Below are 14,833 nucleotides of genomic sequence, written 5' to 3'. Positions count from 1 at the left end.
ATTTTCAGCTAATATTATAACCAGAGTAACCGGAACTATATTTTCAACTTCTACTTTTGTTGAGCAATACACTTTTCGTCAGTCGCGACACTCGTGACATCTGGTGTCAAGTAGCGGTACTGATAAATCCACTACTTGACGCTAGATGTCGAATACGGAATAACCCGCGTTTTGGTAAGAAAATTGATGTATGGAGCATGTATGGAGTTAGCACTATCCTTACCTATTTCTCTATGGTATGACCCACAGGTCAAGCAAATTACTTTAACTTTAGTTTACTTCACTATGGTCTTACAGTCTGACAAAAAAAAAATAGAAATTAAAAAGTGGCTACACTGTAGTGTCGTCCCGTTTTTCTTAGATTGATTTGAAAGGTGGACAACTAGGTGTTCCTCAAGGGAGCAACTTAGGTCCCCTATTGTTTTTAGTATACATCAATGATCTACCACGGGCAATCTCGCATAAGTGTATACTATTTGCAGATGACACAACTTTATTAATAAGGGGTGAGAAAGTTGATACATACGAGACTATCGTAAATAATGCATTGGTTGACATTAACAATTGGACATGTAAAAATAATTTAAATATCAATATGGCAAAGACATTTTTTATTCAATTCTACTCATATAATAGTATTCCAATTCAATTAAATATCAATTACAATAATTTATCTATATCAAAATGTGAAAATATTAAATTTTTAGGATTATTCATTGACCAGCATCTAAACTGGAAAGAACATGTAAATGCGGTGTGTAGTAGATTAGATAGGTTCGTCTTTGCATTAAGAAAATTAAGATATACTGTCAACTTTGAGGCAGCTGTCACAGCCTATCACGGCGTGGTATCGTCAGTGCTAAATTATGGGCTATTACTGTGGGGAAATTCGGTAGATGTCGAAAGAGCATTTCTATTGCAGAAAAAATGTGTCCGTGCAATAATGAGAGCCTGGGTAACTGATAGCTGCTGACCACTATTTCAGAAATTAAAAATATTACCGCTGCCATGCATGTATATTAAAAAAGCATGTTTACTTGTAAAAAACCGTCCAGATTTGTTTAAAATGAGATCTGAATTCTTCTCAAGCCAGAGAACTCAATACCAAAATCTACTTTATCAACCCCGGTGCAACTTGGATATATATAAGAGGAATGCGTACAATATGTGCATAGTTCTATACAACAATTTGCCCAACAGTATAAAACAACTAAACGCTATGGAATACAAGAAAAAACTAACTAGTTTTCTGTTAGAGCACTGTTTCTATAGCGTTAAGGAATATTTGGAATGTAATTTGCAGTAGTACCTAAGAATTAATGGTTGAAAAATGTATTTATTTAAGTTAAGTGTTCTTATTATTAATTAATCAATCAATTACTTATTATGAATTTTAATATTGGAATTTTAATCTATTAATTATACTATTAGATAACATTTTTTTTTTGAAAATTTGCATGTCGTTATGCGACTGAATACTGTACACCATATTTTAACAAAACAACATCTGTATTTTAGAATTAAGTATTCTTGCAAATAAAGAATCTTTATCTTTATCTTTAAGGGACGACACTACAGTGTTGCCACTTTTTAATTTCTACTCTTTTTTGTCAGACTGTAAGAGCCTAAACCTAACCTAACTTAGTTTGATCTATTTGTTAGTAATGTCAGTATTATCAATATCCTTAAATAATCCTTCCGAATGAGCTTCCATTGCCTCAGAGACGCCCAGGTTAGCCGGCGTAGAAATGACAGGTGCACTTTCTAGTTTTGCGCGCGGACTTTTCTCTGAAAATAAGGTCGAATTCTTAAACTTTTGACAGCCTGACGCCTATTTCACCAACTTGACAACTTACACCGGACACTGAGTAATATTTATTGTTTTGTTACTAGGTATTCTTTTGCGTATAAAAACAAAAGATAGCTGTACTATGTACGTACGTACGTAAATAATTATATGTACGATTATGGCAAATACGTTTCATGTCGTATGTATATAGGCAGGAACTAAATAAATTTCTTTAGTATTTCGAGGGGTGAGCGGTCAAACCCTCGAGCGAAGGGTTTTTGAAATTAGAACTGTATGTGACGGGCGTAGAGTTCTTTTTTAAATGAAATAAATCCCCCTTTCCCCCGGCACCAGGATTACGGCCGGGGACTTTTGATATGTTTATATCCTAACTAGTCCAAACAAAGTTACGTAGTCAAAAATTGTGTTCCTAGCATTTCCCTCTATACCTTCTTATTGCTTGACCTACGGTTTAATATAATTATTTAAAATTCTATTTAAGTTTCTAAATGAGTTACTTACCAATCATACAAATTGAGTATTGAGGAGTGTCACAGGGAAGACCGTAAATGAGTCCTTTCAAGTGGTCTTGTCTATCCAAATTCAAGCAGGAGTTGTCCCTCGTAAATTCTTCATCCAACCACGGCGCCGTCTATCGGTGAGTAGCGGAAACATTAAAGAGTAACATTCGAAAAATTAAGAGCCCATCAACGTGCTCGCTAGCGCCACTGCTAAATAATTGTCTACGTACTGTTTGGTACTGTATATTGTATTTAAGTACCTTTTGAATACATCAAACAAGGTCCATCTATGCGTCCAACGTCCAAAGTTACAACGGCCGTTTTTTTTTGAGTTCATAGATCGACGAATCCAGCAACATAGACTAGTTTGATGTATTCAAAAGTTACTTAAATACAAAATACAGTATGTAGCGGCCCCCTTTTGAGGCTCAGAAGCAGGATGACAAATACGAACGTTTCCGATAAAATACGATGGCAAAGGATTAATTGTTAACTAGTTTCACTACATGTGTACCTACAAGCCGGGGTTTGAACCCGCGACCTCCGGAACGAACATATCATTCATTCATTACTGCACTATTTTATTTCTCAAAACAGTTTTGAACTTACATAAATTCCTTTTGAATTCCTTCGGGTCTTCGGGTCTGGAATAGCCTTGTTGTTAAATGGGTTATACCATCCGTATTTAATGTCGTCTGTTGCGAGATCTTTTGTTATATTTAAACGGCCGGATATCCAAATATGTTCAATAGCTGCAAAAAACATGCTTAATTTGATTGCGCTTGATTAAATATAAATATGACGAGTACTTTGTGCAAATGTTCTGTCTGTTTTATGTGTTAGTAAGTGTCATTGGTGTTTTACTATGCTACTAACCACTAGATGGCGCACCACTAACCACCAATAAATCGGCTAAAACTTACGTTCCTCCTTATTTTCCCCCATAAGAAGCAGCAATTGGGTCATTATTTCCGAAGTCTCCGGATAGGCCAACGAGCCGTTCATTTTGTTACAGTTTTCGTAAGCGTGCTGCCAGAATAGCAGTTGTTTGACAAGCACATAGTAGTAGGAGTCGTCGCTAGGTAGCGGTGTAGCTGTTCGTAATGCCGGTGAACCTAAAATAATTATGTATAAGAAAAAAAAAACTATCACGTTACCAGAAATTACAAAAATTTTCGGGTGCCGAGAAAGTGAGGTACCTATATATGTAACACCATATTCACCTACATACTTTCATTTTAGATAACTGCAACATTTGTGTAAAAGTTCATATTAGTTCGATCTTTATTTTTTATTTGTATCTGACAAGTATCTGATGTAATGTCACTAGTTGCTACTGTCCGCAAGATGGCGCTATTATGAAAAGTTGAGTACACCTTGTGCAGTACTTTGATTTATGAATCCGTATAAAACTATCCATAAAAACAGACAATGTAATAACTACCCAGTTAGTTTACTAACAAGGAGGTAAGTTATCAAACTGAAAGTACTTATTGCACTTAATAAACATTAAATAATAATCTTCGTGAAGAAATAATATGTCTACTCACCGCTAGATAGTTCTATTATCAAAACGATTAGCACTTGAAATATTGCAAAGAAAATAGTAATAATGGCTGCACCTTGTATACCTTGATAGCAGATAAACTGCATCTTTCTTTCGCAGCGTGCCTCCAGGAATATCGGTGGGTGATTAGCGTGCCGGTCTAGTTGGAGGCAGCCATTTTGTTTTACTGATGTTCTGTCTCTGAAAAAAAAACACACAGAGTGAAAACAAGTATACACAGAGAGAGAGAGAGAGAGATAAGAGACACCGTCCAAAGTTAACTTTAGTGAGGTAATAATAGAGTATAAAATTAACCCCTCCAAACGCAACCTTGTTGGAAGTCGCATTAGAAGTTTCACTTCAATAGTTAATGGGTGTAGGTAATGGCTTACCAAATTATCACCTTGGTTGTAACACATATAATATATCTTATGGTAAATTGTAATTTTAAAGATATCTACCGCATTTTCTATCTCGTTACCATTCTTCATATTTTTATGATGGTAACCGAATGGAAACTGCCAAACATGTATAGCTCAGGGACCGGCCCGCTATCCCTTATCGGGGTTTTATAAGGGTATTGCATAAGGCTTAACTCACCATACCCTTTGCCGGACGAAACCCTTTGTTTTGGTTTTAAAAACCCTTATATAAAGCTACCACATTTGAGTAATCGGTAGCCCAAATACCCTTACAAAACCCTTATCATCCGCTCACCAACACCTTGCATATTGCTTATAAGGGTTAGCCTTATAAAGGGCTTCCCTTTTAGCATATAAGCGTGCTAATTTAAGTCGTCTACCTTGTTCATAAAGCACACATTACTTCGAATCCGAGCGATCGTCGGCGGCGACGGCGGCGTTCTTTGACTAGGCAAGTATTTTATTTCCTTTTCATACACTACCGTAGATATATACTAATCCTGTCTCTTTCACGCAAAGGGAAACCTTTATAAAAAGCGCTTAAAGATAAGGGTAACCCTTATTAAGAGCTAGCCTTATTTTTGGTTAGCTTTTCGGTAAGGGTTAGTCAAAGATAAGGGTATGAATGGGCTTGCAGCTCAAAAGGGAAAGTCTTTCAATGTGTTAGCCGTATTTAAGTGTCGCCCATTGAAAGGGTTTTATCGCGGAAAGGGTTGTCCGGTCCCTGGTATAGCTATGTTCATTTTAAACCCTATTCCAGATTCTACTTTATTCAATAAAAATTACCTTTATTTCCTCTCACTCTCCGCTAGATTTACCTCCATACCTTCACTAAGTATATTTAGTTAAAATAAAAATAAAGAAACAGATAGATGTAGAGTTATAAACTGAAATAAATGTCATATACTAAGAAAAAGTGACCAAGGCCTCCAGTGCCTCAGGCTGGAATCGAACCAGCGTCCTCTGCTATCGCGGCAGTTCGCAAATTGCGGGTATCTTTCTCTGTCACTCTAATTACGCCTTCATTGGAGTAAAAGAGAAAAATCCTCGCAATGGGGTTGGCAACTGTCAAAGGTTTGCAGAGATGGCACCATCATAGCTTGCCCCTTTTTCTATGAGATTTGGCTTAAAGGCTGGCCATCTAGGGCATAAAAAAAACAAAAATTTGACACAATTCTAGGGACTGACAGGGCAAGCTATGCTGGCGCCATCTGCTAATTATTTCGACCGGCCAATCCTATTTGCGTAATTCGATTTTCGCGGTAGGCCCTCAGGTGCCTGAGCCATTCGGCCACCGAGGTCACGGCGGCATAATCAAATTTTTCCAAGTATATTATGCATTTCTTACGAAAGGCTTATGGCGCCCCCTGGCTATCCCTAAGGTAGAACAGTATTAAATATAATTTAATTTTCACATCACCTATTTGAAAAAGGGCTTTTTCTTCCCCTCTAGGAGGGATCAAAGTGGCACTTTTCTGTTCTAGGACATGATTATTTTTCTTTTTGCATACAATTGATATTTTGGAACATTACAATTTCCTTATAGGTGATGTGAAAAATAGTATGTGTCACATGGTAGCAAAATTATTTCCACCTTGGGCGTTAACACTTGAATCCCTCACTAGGCTCAGATTCTAATAGATTTAGAGTTGTACCAGGGGCCCATTTCTCGAATGGTATTCGACTAATATTATTTAGTCCACGAACTGTCAAATCGTATGGTTACCATAGCAACACTAATAATATTAGCCTAATACCGTTCGAGAAACGGGCCCCGGACACAAAAGGAACTTGTATTGCAGAGAAGAAAATACCTAAGACTGGAACAGAGAACTCCTCACTGTCAAGAGATTCTCTCTTAAACTTGAATAGATAGAATTAGCAATTCTACTGTGGGTGGGACTTTCCCGATTTTGATTACCTCATAGGTGGCCACAAGGCTGTACCCACGTCGCTATAAGGGCTGGGCAAGAAGATGCTAGCTCCCGAGTCCACCCAATTCCATTTCCCGAGCTCTCCTCTTGCTCCGACCCACGCGTTCTCGATGCCTGTGCAATTTGCAAATGCTATCATTATAACTATAAATACCTAAATGTTATTGGATAATTTTACTGATCTCAAAGGGTTGTGAGGACAACGATACATTCATACTTAATATTTATTATAAATCCGAGTGTCTGTCTGTCTGTCTGTCTGTTACCTCTTCATGCTTAAACCGCTGAACCGATTTAGTTGAAATTTGGTATGAGATAGTGTGAGTCACGGGGAAGGACATAGGGTTATTTTTATCCCGAATATCATCCCTTAAGAGGTTACTATACTACCATCAAAGAGGATATAATAAGATAGAGCGGTACTGTCATAGTAAATTTTGTAACCACTGTAAATTCACTGCCATCTATTGACATACTTTAAAACTAAAAATGAAGATTTATAAAAATACGTTTAAATGTATTTAAATATGGATAAATGATTTTTTTATTTGCATCTTTTATTTTTATATGATTTTGACCCATGTTCTTTCACTGATCAAACGAAACCGTCAACGCCCTCTATACGAGAGTAGGCCAAAGCTAGTGGCGCCATTTGATCGAGAATCAAATTTTCGTGATTTTCGAGGCACGTTTTTTCCTTAGACTGTATCCATCTATTACGGAGTTATATCTATCTTTGATGGTAGCATATATCAGTGAAAGAACATGGGTCAAAATCATATAAAAATAAAAGATGCAAATAAAAAAAATATTTATCCATATTTAAATACATTTTAACGTATTTTTATAAATCTTCATTTATAGTTCTAAAGTGTGTCGATAGATGGCAGTGAATTTACTGTGGTTACAAAATTTACTATGACAGTACCGCTCTATCCTATTATATCCTCTTTGCTACCATCTACAGTAAAGCAGATTAAAATTTCGAATTTTTAAAACTTACTGGGCCTGGTCTTTAGCATTGTAGTGCCAAGTTTTTTCAGACACTTCATCGTAGCAATGTTGGCTAAACTGAAAACAATTCAAAATCATCATTATCATCGGCTGTAAGATATATTGCAGAATTTGCAAATAATAGGTACTCATTTATAAGCGGGTTCTGCTGTACCTACAAACTTTGTCATGTAAAATATTGAAGTAGGATTTAATTTATAGTTGGTCAAACCAAATTGGCAGTAAATAAGAACCAAAAACACTATACTCATCCTTTTCTTTTGGGTGCTAGTACTAGTGTAAGACGAAGATAGTATGATTATCTCTGTCTATGTTTGAAATGAGACAGTCCTTTGACAAACTATATAAGTGTACACACCTCATCTTCCTGAGCACGCAGTACGCAGCCGCCTGATGCCAGTCCAAAAGTCCGTCGTACATCCGGTACAGACCGGTCCGGCACCGAACCGTTTTTAGCTCCTTTATCAGCTGCCGTGTCTGCGCTTCTGTTTAAAAATAAAATGAAACATATACCTAGTAGCACCTCCATACCATTGCCAGTCGTTGGTATTTTTTGTTATTTATTTCTAGCTCGCATTAAGAAAACTCTTTGATCGTAGGATAATTTTTGAACAACAACGAGTTCTGCACCTAACCTAAACTTTTGAATGCAGTGCTGGGGGCCTAACCAACATGGCAATTGTGGATAGGTAACGCCAATTGAAACTGAAATGATGTGTGGAAGCAGTCACATAACTTTTCGTAGCATCTGTTCTATTCGCTTGGCGTTTGTCGATTGATATCTTGGCTATGTATGATGATAACTGATCGAATCAGAAACACGGAACTACGCTCCAGAATTGGAGTTGTAGATGTAGGCGTCAAGACAACCAAGCTGAAGTGGGACTGGGCTGGACATGTCTGTCGCATGCACCCGGAAAGGTGGGCCAAAATGGTTACTGAGTGGGACCCACGGAACACCATAGACGGTGCAGGTCGGGGTTCAGACAGACCGAAGGAACTCGCTACGCTCAAGATTCTAAGTTAGAATCACTCGCTTCGCTCGTGTTTCAATTGTAGAATATTTCGCTTTCTCGGGACTCAAAATAAACACTCGCAAGGAAAACCAACTTTCCTCTCTTGTTGCACAAATAACTATTCTCACCTCTTTCACAGACAAAAGGTCTTTCCAGTTCGCAGGGAAGGTCCAGGAAGACTCCTCGATCGTGAGACACTCTTTGCACGGCCACGCAGTCGGCGCCTGTGTCTGGGACTGGCACGTGGGTTCTGTTCTGCCACTGGAAAGTCAAATAATAGTCATCATTAGGTTTCATCATCATCATCATGTCAGCCGATAGACGTCCACTGCTGGACATAGGCCTCCCCCAAGGCTCGCCACTCCGACCGATCCTGTGCCGCTCACATCCACCGAATTCCCGCGACCTTCACCAGGTCGTCGCTCCATCTTGTTGGAGGCCTACCGGCAGCTCGTCTTCCGGTATGCGGATGCCATTCTAGAACCTTCCGGCCCCACCGGCCATCAGTTCTGCGAGCAATGAGCAATCATTAGGTTTAGATTGTTATTATTTTTACCCGCATAGTTGGGAAGAACTTGAACGTTGGTACTGTAGCAAGGCCTGGGGTTTAAAACCGAACGTCATAGGTTTAGATCCCGGCTAGTTTCAGTGAGTTTCAGTTTCAGTGAGTTTATTTGAATTTATTTACGAAATAACCGGTCACTCTTCGGCAAAGGAAGGAAATGTGTAAGAAAACCGGAATGGTCTCAATAAGGATTAGTTTGAGTTGGAATGTCAGATGGTAGTCGCTTTCATAAAAATTGGTAAAAACAAGTACCAAAACGAAACTGAAAGGAAACTGCACAGGACCGGGATCAGTGGCGAACTGTCGTGTTGGAGGCCAAGACACACTTTGGGTCGCTGCGCCAGAGGAGTAAGTAAGTAGTAAGTAAAAACAAGTACCGCACCAATTCTTGGGATTACTAGTAAGTAGATATCCAAAAGCGGACCATGAGCTCATCATCAGCATGAGAAGTATTTAGTAGGTAAGTTAAATCAACAGATACAGGCAGAAAGAAATAATAGATATCAGTGGCGGATTAGCCATGTGGCAAAAGTAGTAAATGCCACGGGCCCCGCGCGTTTGGGAGCCCCGCGCACCTACGCATTGTGGCCGTAAAAAACCAAAGTTTCACTTCGTCCGACAAAATTAAATCCATGAGCCCTATTATAGAATTTGCTACAGGCTCCGCGCTGGCTTCCGGCACTGAGTGATATCATACTGCTGGATATTGATCAACGTCTTCAGGACTACTCCTCCGGATGTCATCAGCTGTGCGGCGCAGTTCCAGCAGGTTTCCCCAACGGTAACCATCTGGGTCGTCACCGCCATGTCTCCGAGCACCAACCCATACAGAGTCGATCACTGAAATAAACAGTTTCAGTTTTCAGTCAAACTTAGGGGCATAGCTATGAAAAGTCAAACGTCTGTCTGTCCGTCCGTCTGTCTGTCCGTCCGTCTGTCTGTCCGTCCGTCTGTCCGTCTGTGAGAGCCTATTTTCTCCAAAACTAATGGACCAATTATGTTGTAATTTGGCACCAAGGTTGAAATTTGGTTCCTGCCGATTAACAATATTTCCTGGCGATTCAAAAAATACACACGTAATTGTTTAAGTTTTCACTTCTGTCGGCACTCCCGGAGTGAGGTTTTTTTTTCTCGTTGTTGATGTATTTTTGTAATGTAATAATGATGTGTTGCCCGAATAAATATTATTCTATTCTATTCTAATTTTATTTCTTAAAGAATAAACTTTAATTGTTTAACTTACCAAACTGTGATTCAGCTAAAGCTTCAGCAAGAAATTCTGCCTTTTCTTTCGTATCTAATATAGCCAATGTTCCATTATGGTGACCACTGAAAATACATTGTAGTAATTAATCAATATATTGAAATCTAAATAATTAAATTAAGTATCACAAAAAGTCAGAGGCGTCAAAGTGTGACCTTTTCGAGAGTCGTTCCAAGTTAATTTTGCACTTTTTTAAATTAAAGGGAAAAAAAAACATCATGGATAGAACATTCTTACGATGCCTCCCTAAGGCGAGTAAACAATAGGAAGGAATGGAAAAAAACCGGCCAAGAGCGAGTCGGACTCGCCCACCGAGGGTTCCGTACTTTCTAGTATTTATTTTTATAGCGGCAACAGAAATATAAAATTTCAACTGTCTAGCTATCACGGTTCATGAGATACAGCCTGGTGACAGACAGACGGACAGCGGAGTCTTAGTAATAGGGTCCCGTTTTTACCCTTTGGGTACGGAACCCTAAAAACCAAGTCTCAGTTTGTAAAGAGCGATTAAACCGCTGTGCCAAAAGGTCGCAATTTCAAATCACACCCGAAGCAGTGAACTTTTCCAATTTTTTGCTTGATAATAGTTATTTGTGCAACAAGAGAGGAAAGTTGATTTTTCTTGCGAGTGTTTATTTTGAGTCCCGAGAAAACGAAAGATTCTAAGGTAGAATCTTGAGCGTAGCGAGGGACTCAAAAACACGAGATGTAAAATAACTTTGCTCTCGTGTTGCACACATAATTTTTCACCTCAGTAGTGAGAACATATTAAAGGTTAAAATGTATTTCGAATTACACAGAATAAACAAAAAAAAAGTATTATAATATGTACGATACGATAAGATACGGTACGATACGATACGATACGATACGATACGATACGAGACGAGACGAGACGAGACCGGACCGGACCGGACCGGACCGGACCGTACCGTACCGCACCGCACCGCACCGCACCGCGCCGTACTTTACCGTACCGTACCATAAAAAAAATGTAATAAAAGTATGAAGTTCATGGCCTTCACTAAATTAAAAAGCTACATTGTTTCACTCCCTGGAGTGAGGAAAGTCGCACTTTCCTCACTCCAGGGAGTGACGAAAGTAGGCTTGTTCGAGCTGCTGAGGTGAAAAAAATAGTTTAATTCTGCACAGACTATGCAGTGACAGAATGTGGAAGTGCCACCATATTAAGGCACATGCCTATCTAAAAAAATATGTTTTCAACTACCTACTGTTAATATACTGATTTAAAATTTAAACTAACACGATCTTCACTCATAATCCTCCTGTAAATTGTTCCCTGTTCCTGTTTCCTGTGACCACGAACGTAACGTCTGGTTCGAAACGTCAGGCCATAAATAAACGTAAGTTTGTACGCGATTAAGTCCCGTCATAGAGTAACTTATACTAGAGCGGTACTGTCATAGTAAATTTTGTAACCCCAGTAAATTCACTGCCATCTGTCGACACACTTTAAAACTAAAAATGAAGATTTATAAAAATACGATAGAATGTATTTAAATATAGATAAATGATTTTTTTTATTTGCATTAATTATTTTTATGATTTTGACCCATGTTCTTTCACTGATATGCGTTAAAATTAAGTAACAAACGAAACCGTCAACGCCATCTATACGACTGTAGGTCAAAACTAGTAGCGCCCTCTGAACGAGAATCAAATTTTCTTGATTTTCGAGGCACGTTTTTTCCTTAGACTGTATCCATCTATTACGGAGTTATATCTATCTTTGGTCCCGTGTTAGTTTTAAAATTATACCTACTGTCAGTTAAAATACTGTTAGATTAGGCTTTTGGATTGGACTGTAACTTTTTGCATTTAGTTTCAAATAATTCATTTCAACTTTATGCATTCGAGACCCCAAGGAATGAATTAGTTGCTAGTTTAGACTGTTAAAACCTGTGTGCAAGTTTAATTTTTGAATAGATAAATATATGTATAAGGTAATCTAGACCTCTAGTGAATTCATGAACACTAGCAATTTTCCAATTTTGAAAAATCATTTCTCAGCATTCATTCATATATTTTTTTTTTTTTTTTTTTTTATTTTTTTTATTTTTTTTTTTTTTTTAGCCTACTAAGTGTCCCACTGCTGGGCAAAGGCCTCCCCTCGTTTCCTCCACTCGACCCTGTCGTTTGTAGTGTCCCGCCAATCCGGATAAAATGCGTCTAAGTCGTCCCGCCATCTCCTTTTCGGCCTGCCTGCACCCCGGCCAGCACCATCTATGGTGTTCCGTGGGTCCCACTCGGTAACCATTTTGGCCCACCTTTCATAATTAAACTAATTAAATGCAATTTAATCAATCCTCATTTAAAATATTCATTTAATAGACAAGAATGTAATTTCTGCGATTTTTATTACATTAATACTCAATACTCAATATCTTTATTGGCTTTATTACATTCATAGTTTTAGAGATGAAACAAGCGTTTTCAGCTTTATTTTAGTAGATATAACGAAAGCGTAATACCGAGTATCTGTTGCACCTACCTAAAAAGAAAAGATACCTACATAATAAAAAATAACCGCAAACCACTATATTTAATTTGATTAGAAAGTTGTTAACTGGGGGGGTTCAATCATTAGAGGGTTTACCCTACACAATATATCAGCACTTATACCTACGTGATTGACGATTTGACAAACCGATTTATTTAAGTACCTATAACGTTCACATAATTTTAGTTTCCTCCATGGGTGAAGCTTTCGAAAAAACTGGTAACCGAGCCAATTATTTGATTAGTTAGAAGCAGAGCGTCCCTGCACTTCGTTAAGGAGGACTCAGTGGCGGATTAGCCACGTGGCAAAAGTAGCAAATGCCACGGGCCCCGCGCGTTTGGGGCCCCGCGCACCTACGCATTGTGGCCGTAAAAAACCAAAGTTTCACTTCGTTCACTTCGTCCGACAAAATTAAAACAATACAGGCCCCGCGCTGGCTTAATCCGGCACTGGGAGGACTCACGCTAGAACGGTCCGGGTCCGGGCCGAGGTCGAGGCGACCGACACTTCGTTTTCTATTATAGAAAGCATCACGTGATCATCCGCCATCATAGAAAACGAAAGTGTCGGACGCCTCAGCCCAGACTCGGACCGTTCTTTGGGATACAAACGGGATGACTTACCGGCACATAATCTTAGCATTCTCCCAGGTTATCGCCAGGTTCTGGATGACATATTCCTTGTCTTCATACACGAAGGACTCCCATTTATCCGTACAGGTCTGGGGTACTGTAAAATACATTGTGCCTACCTTAAAATAGGTTTTTTTTCTCTGTACGGCACGATCCAGGTTTCAACTCTGTTTCAACTCGATTTTTGACTACCACACACATCATACGAAAGGTTACTCGTACTCCTCACCTTTTTACCATTTAGGATTTTACTAGATATTTCTACCCAGCGGCTAATCCAGTCCTAAACTTTTACCTTTAAAATGGTAATAGCTGGAAGTAAGTCCAAAAAGTGAGCAGAAAGTAAATTGAGAAGCTGAAACGAAATCGCTTCGAATTAAAGCTGTTATTATTCATTTATATTTTTGAATCACGTTACAAAAAACCCCACAAAACATTAATTATTACCTATTCAAATAAAACGCGAATAAACGCGTTGAACAAATTGTCCTTAACAGGGATCAATGAAATTGTCCACTAAATTTTCTTTTAATTATAACTACATTTCTTATTTCATTTCTTTTCTTTCGTATATGGGAGAGGTAGAAACGGGAGTTGGAAGGGGCAGACCTCGGCGGACTTTCTCTGATCAGATCGGGGAAATCCTGAAGAAAGGCCAGGTCAAGAGCACCCTAAACCGGCGAGCGTGTATGAGGAATGTTATGAAAGTGAAGGAAGCGAAAGAGGTATGTCAGGATCGTAGCAAGTGGAAATCCGTGGTCTCTGCCTACCCCTCCGGGAAATAGGCGTGATTATATATATGTATGTATGTATGTACATTTCTTAAATCCATCCTTTAACTTACCTCTATACTGCTCATGAAAGCTGGCGCCACACATCGCCACACACAAAATGAACACCAATAACATATCGACGTGCTCCCACAGGCCCGAGACAAAGAGTTATGGGACATTTTGAAACGATTTTCAAAATGGTAGCTTTGATTTCTTGCGATTATTTTTCGTAGGGTGACCATTATGATGTCGTGAAATGGAACAGAACGGGAACAGAAGTTGTTTACCATACTGCATGGACCTAATACTTCACTAGTATAAAACAGTCGCTTTCCGCTGTCTGTATGTCTGTTCCTATGTATGCTTAGATCTTTAAATCTACATAGTGATTCAAGAGGAAAGTTTATATGTATGATTTGTAAAGGTTTTGTGTATATTATTGAACAACCCGTGCGAGGCCGAGGCGGTAGTAATAAATAGTTTAGGACACGTATGAGTTACTGTAACTACCTAAGATATGGTGTATGACACACATTTTATAGTATGTTTAACTCGTTAGCGTCTTTCCTGTAGACATCACAAAGCTAAGAGAATCCACCGCTAATTTCTACGCTGCACCCAATGATTTATTATAACTCCAATAGGCGTTCCAAACTTGAATTGCTTACCTTGTGACAAATTGTACAAGTGGCCTTTAGTCGCACCTGAGCAAGCGAGAAATGTGCACGTGCTAACGAGCTCCCGCTCAACGAAAGAGAAAGAGACAAGCTCATGTTTAAAAACGAGTGTGACAAAGATGAATGGAATGCGAATATTAATCAAAAATAACAGTCTTC

General features: G+C 38.7%; 1 protein-coding gene across 1 annotated transcript; it reads right to left on the bottom strand.

Annotated features, from left to right (window-relative positions):
• Window positions 1-1,651: 1,651 nt before the first annotated feature.
• Window positions 1,652-14,255, bottom strand: LOC134752626 (uncharacterized). The gene is made up of 13 exons (XM_063688295.1): window positions 14,069-14,255; window positions 13,216-13,321; window positions 10,051-10,136; window positions 9,505-9,647; window positions 8,371-8,503; window positions 7,585-7,711; window positions 7,216-7,283; window positions 6,200-6,326; window positions 3,942-4,057; window positions 3,234-3,425; window positions 2,920-3,062; window positions 2,312-2,441; window positions 1,652-1,788 (listed from the first exon to the last, which is right to left on the bottom strand). Exons 1-13 carry the CDS (start codon window positions 14,130-14,132, stop codon window positions 1,652-1,654), a joined length of 1,572 nt encoding a protein of 523 aa, XP_063544365.1. The 5' UTR covers window positions 14,133-14,255.
• Window positions 14,256-14,833: the final 578 nt, after the last annotated feature.

The sequence above is a fragment of the Cydia strobilella genome, chromosome 25, assembly GCF_947568885.1.
Source record: "Cydia strobilella chromosome 25, ilCydStro3.1, whole genome shotgun sequence".
Taxonomy (NCBI): Eukaryota; Metazoa; Arthropoda; class Insecta; order Lepidoptera; family Tortricidae; genus Cydia; species Cydia strobilella.
The sequence above is the reverse complement of the archived record's forward strand: the minus strand, read 5'-3'. Positions and strand labels throughout refer to the sequence as shown.